Genomic DNA, 22,941 nt, shown 5'->3' with positions numbered 1-22,941 from the left:
TATTTCTTAATCAAATGGACCTCTACTGTGGTGTAAAATTTATGGAGTAGGAAAAGAGTTTTCAAACCTCCTCCAACCTCTGTACTTTAGTGATCACAGTGGAACTGCAGCACATGATAAGGCTGTCCATGGTCCCTGGAGGAACAAGGGCTCATTAAATCACAGGGGCTCGCTAGCCATGTGATTTAAACTTAGCTGCTGCTTCTTCTTCTTCTTCTTCTTCTTCTTCTTCTTCTTCTTCTTCTTCCTCTTCCTCTTCCTCCTCCTCCTCCTCCTCCTCCTCCTCCTCCTCCTCCTCCTCCTCATCTTCTTTTTCCTGCACAACAAAACAAAGGTAATAATGCTGGTCTCCTAAGGTGGCTATTAAAATTAGGGAATGTAGGTAAAATGTCTACCACAGAGAAAGTGTTCAACTAAGACGTTATTTTTACTCTTCTACTGTTGCCTTTTAGTCTAATAGTCCACTATTAAGTTTCTAAGGGTGTGATTTTCTAAGCTAATCCCCCTTTATCATATTAAGTAACAGATCTTCATTTACTTTACTGTCTAGCTGTGTCATGAATCCTGCAGATATATTCTTTAAAACAAATGCCTTGTACAGAAGAAAATATTTTTAACACCATATTGTTCAACTGTAGCACCTTTAAATAGGAATCAGGATTTTTTTTCTCCCTTTCACTCACACAGAAGGTCGTATCCATGATATATTCACCTGCATTCACAGAGCCCGTCAGAAGCTTTGAAATGACAAACAGAAGAATTATAACTATTGTGAAGGTAGTATAATAATTAGACATATTTGGTACAGTGTAGAGGGTTATATAGTTTCTGCATAAGAGTACAGAATGCCAATACCACACCTGTTCTGGTTAATTCTCCTTGTAGAATATATAGTTCAGAAGGGAAACTGGCTTGTTGCAGGAGATTAACTCACTATCCCTTGAAATGATGAAGAACTTGTACATCTTCTTTTCATGAGCTGTGGCAATGGCTGTTTACTAAGCTATGGTCCCACACTATACCTCCTTCCTCTTCATCATCAGAAAGTGATGGTATCTCTCTTTCTTGATAAATTCACTGAGTGTTGTCTTCATCAGTTGTGACATCTCACCAACAATGTCATTATGATGCTTGAGGTTAAACAACATAGACTCTTTGACTACTCAAAATGACCTACTTTTTGAGGCAGGGCCTCACTATATAGCCCAGGCTGGCCTGGAACTTTGGTTCCTCTTGCCTTTGTCTCTCCAGTACAGACATCATGGATGTGTGCTACCATATCCATCCCCAAAGAGGTCTTTACAACTTGGAGTCAATTTTTTTTAAACATTGACAACACCAAGCTATACTGGTGGATTGAGAATCTGAATTATTTCAGTTGAAACATTTTAAGTATTATTTGAGAACAAAGCAATGGAAATATAAGTAGATATTGCTACACTATGTGTGTAAAAATATTTTCTATATATCTGTAAATGTGAAGGACACTGGGGAGGGATATAGCTCAATGGCAGGCACACAGCATGTGTGAAGCCATAAGTTCAGTCCTCAGCACCCAGAAAAGGACGGGAGGGAATAACTTTGCTATGGCTAATCTAAATTACTGCCAAAGTCTGATAATTAAACCTATGAATTTATGATAAACATTCTGAATTTTAAAAAGTATATAATTGCAACAGCATCAAAACAATCTAAAGTCAGACACTTTTTCTGTATATAATTATATTATTATAATTCTCTACCTTGACAGATGACAATTTTAGAACATTCTAAATACAACTTCTAGTATATGCACTAAAATAAAATGTAACAGATAGACAACTCACCATAATATAAGTAACACATTCAAATTTAGTAATTTATTTTCCAGGTGGAAACCAGGCTTCTTGGAAGACTTCACACTATGCCAAATGGTCTGATTTCACCATGGAGGTAGGCACAAGGGGACTAAATTTACCTCTGTGTAATTTTTGTTAACTACATTTTACATGCAAATGTATATACTGCCATGCTAATGAAGTTATAGAGAAAGTTGGCAATCCCATTTTTCTGTTTTATTCAAAAGCAACTTTTCAATGACTTTCTCGCTTTTTAAACCTTTCTTCATTTAATCACAAGAAAACTGAAAAGCCTAACAATGTCTTCAATTTGGATCACAAGTTAAGAAAAACAATAGTTATGCATAGAAGTTAAGCTCAGTAAGATCATTTTCTTCCTGTACATTTTAGTCTTCTGGACATAGAACACTTCTGCTGAGATCAGAGAAAACACTACACTGGACTGGTTCAGAGATGGTTTCTTCAGAGGGGAAAAAGGTCTGTCCCACATTGCCTTCAGTGCTTAATATCTCACCATCCCAAATATTTTTCTAGAAAATGTAAACAGATACATTGAAATTTTACGTGAGTATTTCCTATAAAAATTTTAGCATCTAAGCTCAAAGCCTATCTTAGCAATGAAAGCATGCGGTATCCTTTTGACTGGAACATCAGTAACCCCAAATTTGTCTCAGATTAGAAGTGTCCATAGAATGTAAGAAGAAAGGAATTTGTAGAGCAGAGATACGGTTCATTTGCGATAAAATGGAGCGCAGAAGCACAGGTGCTCAACGGAGAAAGAGAGATGAGGGTTTCCAGTCTGCTCTGCATGTTACAGTCTGGGTAGGACACAACCTGACCTTAGTAGCCAGAAAAATAAAAGAGGTGAAACTTTCTCTCCTTTCGATACTAAGGGCAATCAGGATTTTAATCCGAGTTCTGAACTCCTAGAACTTGGAAATGCCAAGGACCCAGAACATCCCAGAAACAAGGAGACCTTCAGCCACAGACGTGTTAGAATCCACAAGATGTGGGGGATGTGGTTCTGGGGTACAATACTTGACTCACATGACTGAAACCCTGGGTTCAACTGTTAGTAGTGGGAAAAATTCATAGATACATTGGTTGGCCACTCCATTCTCACACTAGAACTAGAGAGACTCAGAATGAAGAAGGGAGGATGGAGTGCAGACTCTCCGTGTTCAGAGGGAAAGCCTGCTGTGGGGAATGGCAGGCCCTTTTAAGGGCCTTAGATTGTAGACCTCCTTCTAGTCACCACTATAGTACCATTTTTATTTTCAGGGAAAACTATGTAGTGTGTGTGTGTGTGTGTGTGTGTGTGTGTGTGTGTGTGTGTGAGAGAGAGAGAGAGAGAGAGAGAGAGAGAGAGAGAGAGAGAGAGGCATTGGGGTGGGCAAACAGGGGTGATACAAAATTTAACAAACTGGTTTTTTAAGAAACATTGAGCGTTGTGTTTATACACGCTGGGCAACGTACCCCGGCAAACTTCTGTGTGAAGCATAGGGATGGCACTGCTGTCAATGTGGGGGACAGACAGAAATCAAGGGAGGCAAGCAGCACCCCGGCACGGGAAGTGTGTTCCCACTGCAGGCTGTAGTGGGAGAAGGTAACACCAGGAGCAAAATGTCACTTTGCGAGGATGTGAAAGCCCTTGCTTTGTGATCGCTGCGTATGGAAAGGATGGTCGGTGGGAACGACGTCATGTCTTTCCTGGAGTCGAACGTATAAGGTCTTTTTTAAAGTTATTTTTAAACTTCTTGTTTCACAGTCCATTGTGTTGCACGAAGCAGGCAAAACTCGAGAGACAACAAAGACTTCATCTACAGAAGAGAAGGCAATAAAGAGCCAGCCCTCTCCAGAGGGTAATTAATCCTTAGTCATTCATCTTAGAAGTCCCAGTTACAGGGGAGGTTAATGTGCAGGTAGCTCTCTCTATTTTCTTTAAAAAATTTTTTTTAAACATTTTTTTTTTTTTTGCAGAATGTTATACTATTAATTGCCAATTTGCATATGTGTGCAGCTGCTGTTTTGGCTCTGAACTCAATCCGATAAGCTAGCTGGAGGTATCGCGGAGCACTTGGCAGCTTTCCTATTTGAAAAGAAAGCCTCTCCCACCACAGAACAGCTGATCGTCTATCAGTGATAGACCCTGATGGCGTGAATTACAATTACACTACTTTTCACACTAAATCTGGGTGATAGCTACTTGGAAAGAAGTTTCATCATTTTTTACCACAAACTGGAAAGAGAATTACATGGTCATGCTGTGCTTTTAAAGGCAGTTTGGTTCACTTTTGTCTGTTTAACACCTAATTCCAAGAAGTCCATAGGCATCCAGAGGGCTGAATGGCGGGTAATGAATTCACTGTTTAGATGGGAGATTTTTAAAATCTACCTCAAATTACGTTTATTAACAAGGCGACCAGGAAGTGTTAAAGTTGTTAGACGCTTCATTTATTAAATAATTTGTGGGTATTTTCAGTTGTCATATCTAGAGTCATGGGGTTTGCTTATTTTTTTTTTTTTATTTTAATTAGCAATCCAAAACAATGCTTCTGCGATTTAACAATTCATCACATAATCTTGGGCTCATCGGTTCAGCTGTTAATATTAGATAATTCAGATAGTTATTTTGGTCTGTTTATAAATGATTTGGGTTGCATTGTGCTGTGAGGAACACTGTGGCCGCCCAGGCAGATTCTGAGCTTTCCTGTCTTGCCAAGGACAGTGGAGCACCTCCCAGAAAATGATTTGGTATGTTCAGTTTGGTGAACCCGGGCGAGAGGCAGGAACACTTGATTTCTCATTGTTTATTTTGCTTCATTACCAATGTACATTTCCTTTCTCGTTGGAAAGCTTCGAGAGGCTCTCGCTGGAGAAGTGTATTTTATTAGACCCCGCCAACATCTCTCTCATTTTCTGTGACTTTAGAAAGAACAGACTCTTCCTCCTGCAAGAAGCCACCAACCTCAGAATCCCTGATAGTCCTGAGACCCTCTTTCCTTAGTCCAGCTCGGCTCTCCTCCCTCCCACCTCGACATTTAAATCCATTAAAAGTTTAACCCACCTCAAGAAGCGGAAGTGGAGCGCACTAATCCTGACGTAGTTAACCTAAGAGAAAAATAGATCTGGTTTTTCTTTTTTTAGTCGCTAGCTTTATTAGATTTCTCACTCTCACAGATTATCTGAAGACTACCCATTGATTGATCGCCCGTAGAGCTGCATTTGGTGTAAAGAAAAAACTCACAGCTTTATTGGCTCCCAGGAGACAAAACAAACAGAACAAGATATTCATATTAATGCAAACAACGCAACAAACGAAGGGAGGAATCGCCGTGCAGAAGCCTGGCAGTGGCCAGGCTGCAAGGGTCCCTGGCACCTCCGCTCCATCCCAGGTCCTTAGCCTCTGAGCCTCACCCAAAGAAGGGCAGCCGGCCTAAAGATGGCCTCCAGCTCAGGCCTCAAGAAGGCCTACCCGGCCCTCAAGCTTGCACTGACAAACTGGGGAGGACCTTGGGCCCTCTCCTTGGCTTTCTGTTCTTCACAGACCCAGTTCCTTGGCCTCAGCTTTGCTTTCCAGCGGGGTCAGAAGTGAGAGTCAAGAAGGGCTCCTCTGGTGTGTCCCTCCCAACCACCTGAGGCAGCAGGAAAGACAGAAAGATGCTCAGAGCTCTGTAAGGAGCGGTAGGCTCTTCTCAAAGCTCACCTTCCACTCTTGTGGAAACAACACAGAGCTTTGTTTAATCAAAAGCGAGAGGAATAGTGTGTGTGTGCAGCACAGCTGTATCGGAGAGGTCTGGGCTGTCTGGTGAACGGGAGACAAAAATCAAAATTCCAGATTGCATACCTATTTCCCTAGACCCTAGGGGAAGACTCTCTTAAGAGTGGAATTATTGAATGTCTTTATAGTCCGTGCGATGTTAAAAAATAGAGTTGTCAACTAGTATGGGGCACACTTGTCCTAAAAAAAAAATCAAATTTCATTGAGCTTCCTGTGTTTTTGTTGGTTAAATCTGCACAACTCTTTATTGAAGAAGCTATACTGGTAGGTATCAAGGATTATTCTCTGATGCAATCCTGACACTGTGTACGCTTTTTACCAGGTCTTTCCTTAGAAAATCAGTTGCCTCTATGGCATAGTTTTCCACGTACACTGTGTGGTAGAGAAGATGATGGGCAGCTCTGATGGACAGCTTGGAGAAAGTCGGGTCATGGTTGCCTCTTTATAGAGAAAGGGACTAGGAGTCCTTCCTTGGGGTTGTTGGTTCACTGGTTCTTACCACATCCCCGGCCATCACAACAGAACCCTTGTTAGCATTGTAGGTAATGTTCTAAGCCTTTGTATAGAGAAGTATTACCTCTTAGTGTCTATTGTGAAAAAACAAAACAAAACAAAACAAAAAAGTTGGGGCCTGGAAACTTTAAAGATGAAGGGCAGAGGAAAACCTGCTTTGAAAATTAACCAAGGTTCTAATCCAGAAATAAATCTCATTTGCTGTCTTCTAGATGCCCAAGGAAGGGCTTTTGAAATGGCTGTAGTAAAATCCTCATGGAAAAAGAATACCAAAGAGCAGTGAGGCTGTGTGTGTGTGTGTGTGTATGTGTGTGTGTGTGTGTGTGCGCGTGTGTGTGTGTGTGTGTGTGTGTGTGTGTGTGTGTGTGTGTGTGTGTTGCTTTAGGCAGGAAAAGGAAGCCCTGCGGCGACTTACATTTCTTTCCCAGCCCCTGGTTAGGGAGAGCTTTCTCAAGCAAGCTTTGTCCCCACTTCTGGCTTCTTTGGATTCCCAGTGAGCTAGCCTGCCTTTTAAGCCAATTGCTGGAAATTGTACGAATACACCCACACAGGATGCCCCTTTCTCACTGACACTTAGTGCTATTTAACAACTGCAAATGGAGAAACTATTTGTCTAATGAGATCTGTTTTCAGAGTTGATTCGCCAACACCGAGGGAAGATAATGTAAGGCTGAGACCTCCCCCTGAGCTGCAGGATGGTCACAGACAGGGAAGGCCAACTGGAGCCAAGTGCAACCTTTAGCAGGAGTGCACAGTTTGGTTTCAGAATGGGCCTCCTTTGAGCGCAAGCCATACTGCTTTGCTTTCTTCTTCTTCCTTTTGGGGACTCCAACCCCTGGTTTAGAATTCAGATTAGCAGAAGTTAGCATCGTGGTTTGGGAGTTACGGTGTGGGTTAACTGAGCATTTTAGAGGCACAAATCCTCTGTATGGTCTGTCCTTCCTGAAGCAACTCAACTGGTAAGTTCACTCCAATACTTTATCCTCGTCCAAGCCAACCTGAGAAATGCTCACCACTCAGCAATGAGGGCGCCTCTTCTTCCAACAGAGATTCACTGAGGCCCTTGTAGGGTAACACCTGGACAGCAAACCTCACTCTATGGCCAAGCTCCCCACCCTACTCCTTACACTTGGCTTAGTTGTTAATGTCTTTGAGCCAGAAGTCTTTGGGATAGATTTGACTTCTTTATGAAGCCCAGTGTAAAGTCGGGGGGAAGTATTCTTTGTGTATGTTTGTGTGTGCACACGTGAGAGGGATTTTATGGGAAAAAAAGCATAGCTTGACGGTCTAGAGAGCCTTGGTTGGAGTTCTAGCTAAGTTAAGTGCTTTTGAGAGACTCAGTTATTCTCTTTGGGTATAGTTTCCCCCATCTCTGACACCAAGGAAATTGAATTGGGCCATCTTTTAGGCACTGTTAATGTGAAAACAACTTTGAATTAAGTGACAACATCATTTATATACTCTTTCCAAACAAATATTATCAGTAAGTTAGTTTTTCAGTGTATTCATTATAGAGCCTTTAATAAAAAAAAAAAGGACACACACTCCAGATTATCTAGGCTTTCTAGATGGCAAGGGGACATATTCAAATGTAAGTGTGTGTGTGTGTGTGTGTGTGTGTGTGTGTGTGTGTATTCGCGCGCACGCATGTGGCACTGGTTACCTATGAAGGGATTCCATAGTGAGGTGCCAAGTCTCTGAAGAGGTGTGAATGACTTAAAGACTTCCACCTTTCACAGATATAGACATGCCCTAGATCTTACCTTCCTCCTAGTTTTGATACAAGGCCAGTGGAAGAAGACTGTAATGAACCAAGAGCTAAAGCTAGGTAGTAAAAAGACATGGCGCCGCCATTCTGAACACATGGGCATTTGGTGCACTTTGGAGTGTATGAATTCATCTAAGGGCGTTCTGAGGCTGGAGGAAGTAGGCAGTACCATTTGTTGCACGGTATCAGTGGTGTTAGGTGATGTCTCTTTTCACTTGAGGCCTCTCTTGAACCACCATCTCCAATAGTCTTTCCCTAAACAGACTTCATTCACATTCTGAATCTGGTTTTTGTCTCGCACATACTAAATTTTACAAAACAGAAAGAAACAATAGAGCTTATTAGGAAAAACTTGTCTTGAATAGTAAATTAAGCATAATGGAAACAGGCACATGTTTTAGCATGGCTCCCCCCCTTTCCTACCAATCGAACATTTACATCTTTTTCAGTGCTGTGATTTTCCCCTGAAGTCTTAAGCTGGCACCACACGCTTGCAGCAGAGGAGACTTACATCATTTGTATCTACAGAGAGAAATCTTCATAAGACTGTATCCCAAGTACAGGGCCTTCCAAAAAGAGTTTTCTGCACTCACCCCACCCTGCATTAATCATCCTAGATGTGGCTTTCTAAGAACCTACAGAACTAACTCATTTTGAAGACGGTAAATCAGCTGTCAGTGACAACTGGATTTAAAGTATGCCTTGCTCGCCAAGACCTGTAAATTCCTAGGTGCACCTGACTATATGCTTTGTTATTAAAAGATATGCCCCAGGTGGAGGCATCTTCAAAACTAATATATTTTCCTTATAACTGGTGTCAAATTGATGTATATATTAAAAAAATCTTGGAAAATGATCTCAAAAAGGAAGTAACAGCCCAACGAGCCATATGTTCAGGGAAGCTATCAGGTTTCCATTGGGACCAAATTTCACTTCACCTTTCTGTCCTTCTGTGCAAATAAAAACTTATCTGTAAATATGCCATTCAAATAGCCATGCAAATTTGTGAGGTCTGGGGGGGCTGAGAGGAAACTATCCTAGGTCCATAAAACCCAAGCCGATGGAAGGTAAATAATTTTGTTAGCTATTTGATATGCATAAGGCAACAGGGATTTGAACTACATAAATTCACACTTTCTGATGCAATGCTTCTGGAGAGCTAGTTAACGAAGAAAAGGCTGATAAATAGTTAATAAATAAATTTTGATGTCGATGGGACCGCTGAGCCCGGGTTTACATTAATGAATGTAATTTTTCCCCTTGCTGTTAGATGGATTGCTATTTTAACAGATTCACGGATTTTTCCAAACGCAGGCTAACAGTTCAGCACTGTGATGGGCTAAGGGCAGAGGTCTGTCCCATGGTTTTCCAGAGGAGAAACCAAAAATATTTCTACTTACTAACACAGAATACTTTATATAACTCTTTGTAAGAATTTTCAGTTTTCTACTTTTCAGCATTTTAGTTGATCCTAATAATTTTGCACTCATTCATTTATTGGTATGCCCGGGCGTATTCTAAAGGGTAAATGACTTATATTGAGCTCTTGCGTAGCTTTCCACATGATTAGAATCAATGAGAACTGAAAAACACCAAGATTCACTGAAGCCATTTGATTTTGTATTTATGTACTTTTATTATGAGACATTCCAATGGAAGGGGAAAGGCAATAATATAAAGGGAATCTTGTGTATGCAATAAGCCTACGCGCAATTGTTTGTGTCAAGTTATGCCAGGATAAAAGTTAGTAGAAAAATAAAGTTATACTGCGTGGGTTATCTTTCATTTACCATCTATGGTTAGAGGAAAAGTTTTATCATGTTAATTTAGGCACCTGGCTAACAAAATAGCACGGTGGCTTTAGGAGAAACTGCCTTCTCATTCAGCTCTTTGTTTCTGGGTTCCGGCTAAGCCGCTTCAGCTTTAGGGACGTCAACCGGTTTAAGCCTAAGAATAGTTGATGAAATGGTAGTTTAAGTGTTTTTCTGCTCAACCATCAACTCTGCGGGTCAAAGGAACCGCTCTGAAACCTCCTCTGGCTTCCCAGCGGGCCTCAACAGGTACGGCTTACTTCAGCCAGGTCTTAGTTTATGTGGATTCTAGGAGCTGCTGTTTACGCCCAGATTCTCACAGGCCAGAATACTGGGCCAACCGACCAAGGAGGGACGCAGTGCACCAGCTCTGTCCAGGCCCCAGTCATCGGTTGCCCCGGGTCGGGGTCGGGTGGCCGCCTTTGAAAGGCTTGAGTCGTACCCACTATGGTCCTAGGTGCTTCTTTCCGGGGGATTTGGCGCAGAAGCCCCTTTAGCCTAGTCTTGGGGTCAGGAGGTCAGGCCTTGGAAGTACAACTCATTGTAAGGCCCTCTCCGCCTTATGAAAGCGCACGTTCACAGTCGTGCGCAGGGCCGGGTGCTGGGGTGCAAGGGTCACAGTCCGCAGCCTTTTGGGGGTGGGGGCTTGACCTCTGCAACAGCTCAGGCGAGCGGGGCGTGGCAGCTGGCACCAGGGCTGGAAAGCTTGTCGGGTGACGGTTCAGCTCTGGGGCGGTGAACTTGGCGTGGCGGGGCGGGGCGGGGGGGGGGTAGGCGGCTGGGGCTGACTTTGCTTTGCAGGCTCTTTCTTCCACCCGGGGTGTCCCTGGGCCGCGGACTTTGCTCCGGCCCCCTCGCGGCCCTGCGTGTCCGCTCCCCGGCAGGCAGGCCCGGCAGGCGTGCTCGGCGAACCTGGGTTCCCGGCGCCCCATGCGGGCTGCGCCGGGCCGGCCAACCCAGGTGAGGCTCGCCAGCGGCGGGGAGGACGCGCGGGAAAGCCAGGGAGCGGGGAGCGGGCGGCGGCGGAGGGCCCGCTGGAAAGGAGGGAGCGCCGCAGGCGGGAGGACGACGCGCGGAGGAGGGAGCGGGAGGAAGGAGGGAGCGCGGCAGGCAGGCGGAGGGAGGGCTGATTAGCATGCAGCAGCGCTCGCGCGCCCGGCTCCATTGTTTTAACACCTCCCCTCTCCTCCGCGCCAATCTGTCACCGTTCAGCAGGCGAACGCTGCTGCCTCAAATGCTGCTCTTCTCAAATGAGACGGATAATTAGTTGCCCCGCACGAATGCCGCACTCTTCTCACCCCTGATTGCTATCACCTTCTTGCTCCTGGCAGTTTTGACACCTCGTAATCAGCCTGCTGCTTTTCTCTTTTCTTCCCGACTTCTGCTTCCCTCCCCCCTTCCTTCCTAGTTGATTTATTTATTTATTATTATCATTTTAAATGCAATCTCGGTGCCTATTTGGACCAGTGCTCCGCCGAGTTAACCTTGCGTATACGTGTGTGCCTATATATGCATATGTAAACTAGGGGTGTGTGTGTGTGTGTGTGTGTGTGTGTGTGTGTGTGTGTGAGAGAGAGAGCAGGGGGCGGGCTGGCAGTTTTGCGGGGAAACACTGCTTCCACGCGGAGAGAATTTTCTCCTAAAGATATTTTGGGGACGGGAGGAGCTGGAGAGAGGGACGGGAGGGAAGAGTTGGGGAGACCTCAATTAATGCTTTAAAGATCTCTTAGAAATTAACAAACTGGGGAGTCTCGGAATCTGCTGTCAGAAGCGTGTTTTCCCCTCTCCTCTAACAAGCACTGACAGTCTAATTACTGTAGCTACAAGCAGCTGTCGAGGCAGCAGCCCGGGAGCGAAGGCGCCACGGGATGAGCGCTCACCGCCGGCCCCAGCGCCCAGCCGAACCCGCCGAACCCTCGCGCGGCCCGACTCCGGAGGCTGGAGCCCAGAGCGAGGCGGGCCCCGGCAGCCCTGCCTGTCTGTCCTGCCAGCCCACGGCGGACCGGCCTGCGAGCCAGCAGACTCCCTTATTGTTTCATATTTATAAAGTCTTTACCTTGAAGGTTAAAAGATGTGAAGAAGAAAGGAGGGGACTCGGGGTTGGGGGGGGGGGAGTGGGAAGAAAATCTTTTAAGCTTCCATCCATTCCTTTTCTACCTCCAGCTCTCCCTCCCCCGGTGTTGGTAAAATAACCACGCAACCCGGGGCTGAGGGGGCGGGGTGAGCCAGGCTGGAGTGTAAGAAAGCAGATGTCCCCGCTGGCAGCAGCCTCAGCCTCCGGGGAAAGCTGCACGGGGGGGGGGGGGGGGGGGGGCATCCCGAGGACATTCACCTCCCACTTCTCAGGCTTCCCGCTCACAACTGCCTCGCCTCGGCAGGGGTGGGTTTTTTTTTTTTTCCCCCTTCTTCTTCAGACTCATCGTTTTGAGCACGTAGCTTTCTTACCTGGGAGCTGTTCTTACCCGGCCGCACTTAGCGGAAGCCCAGAGGCAGCCCTGGCACCAGCTCAGCGAGAAGACAGAGGGGCAGACCTGGCAGGTGTCCATTCTACCTTGCGAGCTGAGGCTCCTGTCAGCCTCTGCAGGGCAGGACAGAAGCCCCTTCTCTGGCGGCCCAATAGGGACTCTGCCCTAAGAAGCTGCAGCTTGGGGTACTGCTGGAATCTTAAACTCCCATCTCTGACTGAAGTGGTGAGGACAGGCTGGCCTGGAGAAGGGGGTAGTGGTCCACTCTGAGTCACTTTCTGGGATACAGAGTAAGCCAGTAAGATGTCAACAGAATGAGGGGAGAGGAAAAAAAAATCCTTCCGATAGGTAGTGGGGCATGTATATCCTGACTGGTACATACAGGAAGTTTTGAGTTTTAATTGTGTGAGTGCAGTGAGGGGAGGCTAGGAGGATTGAGGGCAGGGGAAGAGAAGAGTCTTGGGATAATTGTCTAGGCATTTCCATTCAGCCTAGTGGCAATAGGAAAGATGTACATGCCTCAGAACCCTTCACAGTGAATACCTAATAACCACTATGTCACCTTGGTGAGGAAGATGTCAATGTGATGTGCCTGGCACCTTGAAAAGCCGAGGTACCACTCTGATTCTTCCACTGGGCACAGAGGCCTGCTCAAATTCCCCCACGCTAAACCTTCCAGCAAGACTCGCTGCTCAAGGACAGTTACATTTCTGTTGAAAGCTACAAGTCAATGCTTACTTCATAAAATGGAAACCGTGTCTCAACCATTTTTAAAAATTGGGGATGGAGCAGGGGAGGGGAGGGAAGCCCAAACGGCAAGAATCATGAAGAATGAAAGAGAAGTCTCATTTTGAACAGTTTTCCAGCACTGCAGACTTGGTACTCTCTCTCAGACGTCTCGAGACCAGTGGCCATCAATCAGGCTGCTAACAATGAATAGCAAATTTCTCAACATGAATTTGAACATTTCTAATCTAAATTAATAAATATGGATTCTCCTCACAGGCTTTTGCATTTGTTCTCAATAAAAGGAAAAAAATTTTAGAATGCTTAGCTTGAAAGATCATTTTAAAATTTTAAGTGACCTATTAATGTATAATAAATGCTATGAGACATGAATTTTATGAACGTTCCCCAAATGTCATTTATTTATTTACCTCAGAAAAAGAGGACACTTTTAATTATCACAACATATGTAAATTTTAATATTTAACTTATTTAATCATGCATCTATACACACAGTAAAAATTAAAACCATGTGTATTATTTAAAAATGATCTAAAACATTTAAATAATTTTCACTGGTAAATAATGTCTGATTCAACATTTAGATGATTATATTGTCTGCTATTCTCTATAAATTATGTATTTTAAAAGAACATTAGCTGTAGCATAAATAATTTAAAAATTCAAGTGAAATCCTATACACAATACCCTATAAACATTTGGTATTACCAAATTTAATAGATGTCATGAGTCAAACAATAAGCATAGGTATTTGAGACATAAATTATGATTATGTAACTCTAAGTCACATGCATAATTTTGAATTATTATAATAGTGTAAACATGAATATAATGAATTAGCTTTATACAAAATGATCTCTTAAAAGATAAAACAACAAGTTTAGAAAAAAATTCAAATAACTGTGACACTGAATTTCTTTTATAAACCATCTTAAATTTAGCTTACAAGCAAGCATTCTCTAGCATTACAAATCCAGAATCATCACAGAGAACGTGATAGGTCTGATTTCAAATGTGACTTAAGTCTCCCCATTAAAGTGTGAATTAAGATGCCGTAGGAAATCCCCCCTGGATGTAATGGACGGTGGGAAAAGCTCTTGACAGAATTCACACACTTGAGGTTTAAGGCGTTCCGAGTCTGTACCAGTTAGTACCACTAAGTCAGTGTCTTGGTTAAGAAAGGGCTTCCAAAAGGGCTGCAGGAAACAAACAAAAACATCTTTTGTTACTTGTATTTAAAATCAACTTGCATCAAATTTCAAATCCAAATATTTGAACGACTTTTGTATGAGCTTACATCTGAAATTCTCTATCTAATGTGAAAGCAGATTTATTTTTCAGAGTGGGCATGACTTAACCACATACTCTTGAATTATATCTTTACATGTTTAAAAATACTGCAGCTTAACACCAGCAGCCATTAATATTCAGTTATCTCAATGGCAACAGTTTTGAAACACTGGCCAATACTTTAGACTTTATTAAGTTCTGTGTTTTCTACTTTATAATAGGAACCTTAAATTGTAATAATACATGTACAAGCACACTTTTATTAAAGGCAATTCAAAATACAAATAAACAAATTACATATAATCAGCATTTTGGTTTCTTCAAAAAGTTTCTTTTAAACTACAATACAAATCCCATTTGTCAGTTTAAAAATTCAAATGTTAAATCACTCAACAAACTTGAACCTGAGACACGGTCTCTTGATTTCTTACTTTGCTTGTTTTATTGTGTGGCCTCACTCTTTCTTGCAGATAATAAAATAAAACCTATCAATAGATGTCCAAGTAAAGAACTATGGAAGATTGTAAATAAAAAGAACCACCTCCATTGTACTTATTAGCAAATAAAAACTTGTAAATATCTTTTTAAGAACCCTAGAATAATACTATGTAGGAATTAGTTTAATAGTAGGTACTTAATAAAAATGATATTGACAAAACTATCTTACTTTCCTGAATTGTGTAAGCCAGATTATTAAAAACTTATTCTTACCTTGACACAGCTAAATTAAGAGTCACTTCATAAAACCATTTAAAGAGACTCCTTTGTGCTCCAATTATTAGTATGTTTTCAATGAAACACAGCTTAGTTCAGCACCTGACAGTTTTTATGCCTTTAACTTCACCTAGTTAGCTAAGTATTTACACAAACAGTACTGTTAACTGAAGTATCTGGGTTTCAAGGCATCACTATCTAATAGTGAGTACTGTAGGACAGCTGTGTGCAGCGGTTTTAATATGTAAACTCTGTTTAGGTAGGAAGATACATTAGAGAGTTAGAACAAACGTCTTAGAACGTGGACTCAATTTATTTTCATGGGAAGTTATTGTTGACACAAAACTAACAATATTTAAAATAAATGTCATAAAATTTGGGGCAAAGTAATTTTTTGTTGAAAAATTTCCCCATGAGAGAAAAGCAGTAATAATTATAAATGGAAATTAGTTAAGAGTTAATTAGATTCAAATGTTACTGGCTGTAGTTTAATGAAAAAGCAAAAAAAAAAAAAAAAAAAAAAAAAAAAGCAAAAAAAACCCACTCTAATGCAAAACTGTTGTGGCTAGTAATGAACTTATTACTTTAAATATATTTTTATTAAGAATTATAAAACAGCAAGAAATTAGCTTAAAAGTGAGCCAGTTCCTAAATTTGGTAAGCCAATCTTCCAGGGACAATTTACTTTTAAAATCTGACAGTAGATTTTGGTTCAGACTGGATCTGTTCTTGGAATTTAATTGGAATCCCGATTACTGACTCAGCAAAAGTAAAAAAAGAAAATCACACAGAACAAAAATAAGCTGATATATATTTTAGTCTTTGCTATAAAAGCTGAAGTGAAAAATACTTATTTGGCAGTAATGATTAATATAAAGTAAAAACAAAGTATGTAACCAAAACTTCCTTTCTTACTTTCTGTGGACCACTCAAGAATTGTATCCATGAGCTTCATTAATACAAGAGTAATGTTTAAAAAGACTCATTGAAATAAATATTTTTTGCAAACTAAAACTGTAATGTGGCCTTTAAATCAAACCAATTTCTTTGCTTTTTCTGCCAAAATATCAATGATCTAACCTTATGCCCCATGTCTTGTGACAGCTCAACACCAATTCTCTTGCATTTTTAAAGCTGAATACTTTTCCACCAAGTTGTAATCACATACCAGCTGTTTCCCTTGCTGCAATATAGAAAGTAAATGTACAATGCAGGGTGCCATCTACTGAAACATGGATGCACAGACTGACTAGGAAAAGAACAAGCAAGAGAGAGTGGAGAGAGAATAACAAGCATTAGAATTGATGCAGTTCACAGCTCCACAGGAATTCCACTCGCAATAAATGAAATTGTTTAATTGTTTCATTTGGTAGCAACTATAGCTGAGACCATGATGTGAAGTAAGTACAGGGCAGAACACAGAGAGTTAATAATTAAGACTTGGCAGACCCCTAGTTTTACCTAGTACTGAAGCATACTCCAGTCTGACTGTTGCTTCCCACACGCTGTTTAAAGGCCTGGAACTAAGAATTCTTAAAGCCAAAGGAATTTTCTCTATGAAAGAAAATCAAATGTTTGAAAGTTCTAATGGGGATTTTTTTTTTTTTTCCCACAAGCTTCTGTGTATTTTAACACTTACATACTTTTCATTTGCCTTCAGGAATTAAACAAAACTTATTTTTCTCCCTAACAAAAAGAATCTTTCTGTGAAAGAACCTCAATCTGAGAAACAGGGTGTAGGATTAGACTCATGGGCTACAAAGTCCTCCTGCTCCACAAGCAGGAAATAGACATTTGATTAACTCAGTCAGGAGTCATTTCCAACAACTCATTACTCGAAAAATGTATAAAGGTATCTGTTTAGTGTCAGGTTAGCAAGCACACTAACCCTTGCACTACTGTAACTGAGAATGTAACAAGTAGGCTGAATGACAGTTTATTTTGAATGTTTGGTGCAAGTATCTACTTGTGGAAAATTACACATTACTATGTGTACATATACAAGTTTTAATCTTTGTTTCACATTATCAAGTTTAACAAAGCACCCACTAGAACACTGGTATACATAAGTTGTGATTGAAGAACTAAGCATGTAAGGCCATGAATCTCGACAGGGCCTTATCATATTCATATTTAAAATTCATGTCCTTTATTACAGAACTTACACATTCTACTGAAAGCCTCAACTATGGATAGTCATTCATTTAAAATGGATGTCTGATAACTTAAAAGAGATTCGTATCTGTGCATGTATGACAAAATGTGTGTTCACACATAATAAAATATTTGTTAATGCAAAACAGTTACCTGCTGTGGTCCTCGGACAGCTTTTCCTGGGGAATCCAGTGAGGGAAAAGGTGCATCAGGCAGGTCCTGAAGTGGGAATGTATTTACATAGAACACATTATGGTCTCCAGCTGGCAAACACGGAGCTCTAAGATTTGAGGATTTTGTTTTGTCAGTTGTTTTAAGGTTTTGTATAGCTGAAGTTATGGGGTCAATTCCCCGAATTTCAAATAAAGTTTCTTCTGTTTTACCAAAGTTTCCTGGGTTGTCTCTGACTTCCATCTTAAATTTGTCCTGGCACACTGCCTCAGATGTGGCAGGAGTAAGGATGCTTGGAGTCTCTGGAGTGCTGTGTAAGAAAGCAGAGTCACTGTCCATAGGTGGAAACTTGACATTGAACTTAGAAAGTGATTCCAAAGAGGTGTCTTCCTCTTCTCGGCCCAGTCCTCTTGGCGTAACAGATGCGATACACGGCGTACCTCTGTTTATATCATCTTTAGCCTGGGGCTTAAACAGTGCTTCTTGCTGACCTGTTTTATCGGTACACTGGACAGGCACAGAGCACTGTGTGTCTGCAGGAAGAAGGATACAGGAGGGAAGCAGTCACACACTGTCACTGAAAACACACGGCTGACACAGCTTTCGGCAGAGGGCTGTTGTTTTTCTGTCGGCTTATATGCCAGCTGAAGACAACCAGCATTTTTATGTTCACTCCCATCTTCCACGGGGATAGCAGCAGTCCCTGCAGCTGACCTGAACACAGCATACAGGCTGCAACTGCACTGCTTTGTCTTCTCCTGCCTAGGTCTCCTGCTATAAGCTTTGCATCCTGTTCTCGGCTACATTGCTTCACATTTACAAAAATGCTTGTAGTGTATAGACTTACTTTGTAACAGAAGCTACAACTGTAAGCTTAAACATACATGTATACATACATACATATATGTATATATAAATTAGAGCATTTATTATTTACTACATGAATTAGTTAATTCATTTCCCCTAATATCAGTGTGTTAGTAAGTATGATTCTAATCAGTTTAGTCACTGTCTACACTCAGTGGTGTCAGGGTCAGGAAAAAAGAAGACAGTGGAGGCACAAGAGGTTGACATCCTGGGATGCACTTTAAGGTATTACGTGTGAATATGGCTGGGTGTGGTGTTGCACACCTTCAGTCTCAGCAGTTAGAAGGCAGAGGTAAGTGAATCTCTATGGATTCCAGGCCAACCTGATCTACATAGCAAGTTCGAGGACAGACAGGACTATAATGCAAGATCCTGCCTTGAAAAAAGAAAACAAAACTTATGTGTATATGTCATTTTCTCGTATTTAGAAAGGCCTCTTTAACTAACAGGCAGATGTGAGGTAGGCAGCAGAGCTGCCTTAGTTCATCCATCTAGAAGCTATTTCTCCAACACAATCTCTAGGCTACAGTCAGATGCTGGCAAGGAGAACTGAGGAACCAGGTAGAGTGAAAGGGGTCACAGCAAATTCAAAGGGGATATGAGAGGCTAAGGGAAGAAAGAAGTCAACACATGCTGGCAGTATGGGAGCAAAACAAAAAATGCAGACTTATGAATTCAGAAAACACCATAGAACTGAGCTGAAAAGATGGCTCAGTGGAAGAGTACACATGTCCTTCCAGAGGACTGGAGTTCAGTTCCCAGAATGCACACTGGTGGCTCACAACCACCTGTAACTCCAGTTTCAGGCCTTCACAGGCACCCACGTTCATGCACATACCTACACGTACATGATTAAAATTAAATCTTAAACAACAAACCATCAAAGGCCACAGTGTAACCAAGGACTAGCAAGAGCTGTATTTCACAGTACCAAAGCAAACCAAAACACACCCAACAATTATCAAAGCACAGTCCATGTTTATGAGCCTGACATCCTGGAAAAAACAAAACTAGCTCCACAATGCCACTTCAAGAAGCCAATGTGCTTTGTAGTATATTTGGTTATTTGTTTTGGTCTTTCAGACAGGGTCTCCTGAAGCTCAGGCTGGCCTGGAATTTCCCATGCAGCTGAGGTTAGCACTGGATTCAACCCTCCTGACTCCACCGCCCAGGAGTTAGAATTACAAGTATGCAGTACTATGTGTGCAGCCATGTATTTTATACAATGGATGAAGAGTCATTAATGAAGTCATACATTCACAAATGAAGACTTTACAAATGAAGCAGGCATAAGAGTACAGTGCATACAAAGTACCTTCCAGTCTGTTGATGTTAGTAGGCATTCAATAAATGCCAATTCTTTATATTTCTTTGATCTTTGGGGTATTATGACACTTAACTGTTGCCATAGCACATTCCAACACAAAAGCCTTCTGTTTGGATACAGTGTGCAGTACAAGGCCTCCACCTTCTTTAGTTCATTCTGCAGCATTACCTCCTACACAACTACATATCTCTCCCTCAGACTGCCTCATTATGGCACCCAGGGTTACCCCAAACTCTCAGTCCTCCAGCCCCAGCCGTGCCAGTACTATATGGCTATAGGCATTACCATGCGTTGCTCTTTGCCTAACTCTTACTTGTCCTTCCCAGCTTGACCTCGACACTGATTCTCTGGATGCCTCTCCCATGATGCTTCTGTGCTCTCAGGCCTGAATGCTCTTATGTTTGCAGGTAGACTTCCCTTCCCCCATTAAAGCAGGTAGGTTTCTATGACATCTGAAAGCATGTTCTGCTCCCTATCTACCTAGGTGTCCACCTACTGCCCAGCACACATATGATACTGCATTCTTTTCCTCACAGGACCTAGATTATAACCCACATTTACTAGATATTCTAGCTGTGACTAATGGAGACCAAACTCAATTCTTTTGCTGTATTTCTTTGACCTTTAAGGTTGATAAAGTCCATTCACTCTCAAGTAGTCACTTTTCTTGGTAGTAGACTTGAGGGTGGCAGGAAATGCTAGGAAATAGGAATACAATTCTGCAATACCTGAGGAGGAATATCTTCTCAAATGATTTCCAGGAGAACAAGGTAAATGCTTTAGACTTTGCAGCTGCTGCTAATGGTAACGACTGTTAACACTGCTAGCACTCCCACGTGCCATGCACTAACTGTGCTAGCACTTCCACGTGCCATGCACTAACTGTGGTCTGCACATTAATTCACTTAATACTCAAAGTAACGCCAACTCAGGCACTATTATTATCTCTAATTTACATGTGAAGGAATGGATATGGAGAGGTTAATTCTATGGCTACCTTCAAGGTTGTGCAGCCACTGAGTGCTAAGTCTGGCACTAGGACCCAGGTAGTTAACTCCAGAGTGTTCTCAGAACCATTGTGTTAAATTGAACATGCTGGTTTCTACACAGAAAGGCTGAAGCTGGCAGAGCTGTGCTTGGCCTGACTTTCTCAAAGGCTGACCTAATCCCCCTTCAAAGAAAACAGGGAAACAACAATCAGCTCTAATAAGTAGGCAGATGTTTTCTTTTGGATAGCTAGCTGGTATATGAGCTTAGCCACTTTAAAGTAATTTGAGTTGTTCTGTACACGTGGTAAGAGGAAGATTCTAAGATTCCTATGACTATTAGAACTCTGAGCTCAGATAAAATCAAACAAAGTCCATGAAAACACTTGTCACCCTAATACCACACCGAGAGACACAAGCCAGTGAGCATGTAGCATTACAATTTGTTTCAATAACACTTACTTTTGCAAGGAAAACGAATAAAGTGAAAAAATTTAGATTTCCAAATTTACATAAAGGCTGTTTAGACTGCCTTTGTAAATTATCATGAACACTGACAAAAGAGCCGGTGATTGTCTATATCCCTAATCCTGTATTCTTCTTATCTAATAGCCAATGGAATAAGACCCTGCTTTTCGACTAGTAACTCTCCCTAGAAAACACTTCCTTATACATACAGTTCTACCTTTATCTTTTCTCAAGGTTACTGCCCTGAGTGTATGACCAAAAGAGACACGGTAATGACACATGTATGGAAACCCTGCACAGGTGTACACGGCAATGACACATGTATGGAAACCCTGCACAGGTGTACACGGCAATGACACATGTATGGAAACCCTGCACAGGTGTACACGGTAATGACACATGTATGGAAACCCTGCACAGGTGTACACGGCAATGACACATGTATGGAAGCCCTGCACAGGTGTACACGATAATGACACATGTATGGAAGCCCTGCACAGGTGTACACGGTAATGACACATGTTTGGAAACCCTGCACAGGTGTACACGGTAATGACACATGTTTGGAAACCCTGCACAGGTGTACACGGTAATGACACATGTATGGAAACCCTGCACAGGTGTATATTTCTAAACTGTGTCTCTACTTTCTCCTCTCTAATACACAGTAGTAGATAATATAGAGCTAGCTACACTGTAGGGCATAATATTTAACATTTTGTGTTTTGTTTGGACCAAGCAAGACTTTACTCAATTTAATACAGATATAAAACATTTCAAGAGTAATGTTTTACATATTATTTTTGACACAGTTAATATAAAGCATAAGAATAATGTTAAGCAGCTTTCATGAGGAAGAAATGGAAGTTAAACACTCAGTGTTCAGGTTGACAGATACATACTAAGAGTTAGACTTATGCAATTTAAAAATGGTCAAAGTATTAAATAATTGATAATGGGTTATGTTCTCTGCATAACAAAGACTATATCACTATTACAATGTTTTGATAAGATGTTGATGTTCAAAGAGCATGCTTATGAATTCTAGATACAGGTAGCCTATTTTAAGTGAAACTGTCTATTTCTAGTGTCTTTAGTCTGTGTAAAAGAAACATTTCTCCTGAACATTACAGAATTAAGATGGGAGAGATGACAGAAGACAGATGCAGGGACACACAGATTATCTCTATACACAAAGGTTGCTTTCACCCCTCACCATTTCCTGGAAATAAGGCTGCTATGGCAAAGGAGAGCTTACACTACCAATGATTCCAGCGCTATGACGTGAGAGGCACAGAATGACGACAGGACCTTCCAGTAAGGACACGTGCGTCATCATGTTACGACACCTCTCAGAGTGAGAACCGTAATCATACTTCCAGGGAACTGCCTATAGAACACTCCAGATTACAAGGGTAAAAAGAGAATCTATCATTCTAAAGGATCATTTCACTTTCCTTTTGTTTACTGAAGTGTCTGGATGCTAGACTTAATTTCTGTTATTTTGTTATTAATGTTTAACTACGGAAGCAACTACCGAAATGCCAGTCTACAGCTTTAAAAAAAAGAAAAGAAACAACCTAAAAATCCAAAACACACACACACACACACAGGCGTGTGGCTAGTGCCTACAATTCCAACACTTGGGAATTGCCAGGTGGATTACTGCAAGTTTGAGACCAGCCCAGTAGACATGGAGAGTTCCATGCCAGCCAGGTGGCAGGCTGAGACCCTACCTCAATAAAAACAAAAAAAACAACACGTGTACAAAACAGATGTTCCTAAGTGGCATTTGATACTCCATTTTTATTTTGTGCTGCCAAAAGAACTGGTTCTAAGGAAACGTACACTGCACATTTTTATTCTTGAACTAGATTATCAGAAACTGTAAGTAGTGTTTAATGACATCTGAGGCAGAATTTAGTTATAAACAAATGTGATGTTAAAATTTTAGCTAGCTAAGTAGTTAGTAGTGTTGCTTTAAGGTCACTTACTGATGAGTTAATGCTTAATATGACCCCAAACAAAAAATACAGAGATG

The 22,941-nt window shown here is 41.6% G+C and overlaps 1 protein-coding gene across 8 annotated transcripts in view; it reads right to left on the bottom strand.

Annotated features, from left to right (window-relative positions):
• Nucleotides 1–13,301: 13,301 nt before the first annotated feature.
• Nucleotides 13,302–22,941, bottom strand: part of Tank (TRAF family member associated NFKB activator) — a 67,031-nt gene continuing 57,391 nt past the window's right edge. For 5 of the 8 annotated variants that reach the window (XM_036184887.1, XM_036184893.1, XM_036184889.1 and 2 more), the window contains 2 exons: nucleotides 17,235–17,785; nucleotides 13,302–14,119 (listed from right to left, as the gene is read on the bottom strand). In XM_036184887.1, the coding sequence (XP_036040780.1) occupies nucleotides 13,943–14,119; nucleotides 17,235–17,785 (728 nt within the window). In that variant the 3' untranslated portion in view covers nucleotides 13,302–13,942. The other 3 variants (XM_036184890.1, XM_036184891.1, XM_036184892.1) reach the window with 3 other exon arrangements.

This window comes from Onychomys torridus, chromosome 4 (assembly GCF_903995425.1).
Source record: "Onychomys torridus chromosome 4, mOncTor1.1, whole genome shotgun sequence".
Taxonomy (NCBI): Eukaryota; Metazoa; Chordata; class Mammalia; order Rodentia; family Cricetidae; genus Onychomys; species Onychomys torridus.
The sequence above is the reverse complement of the archived record's forward strand: the minus strand, read 5'-3'. Positions and strand labels throughout refer to the sequence as shown.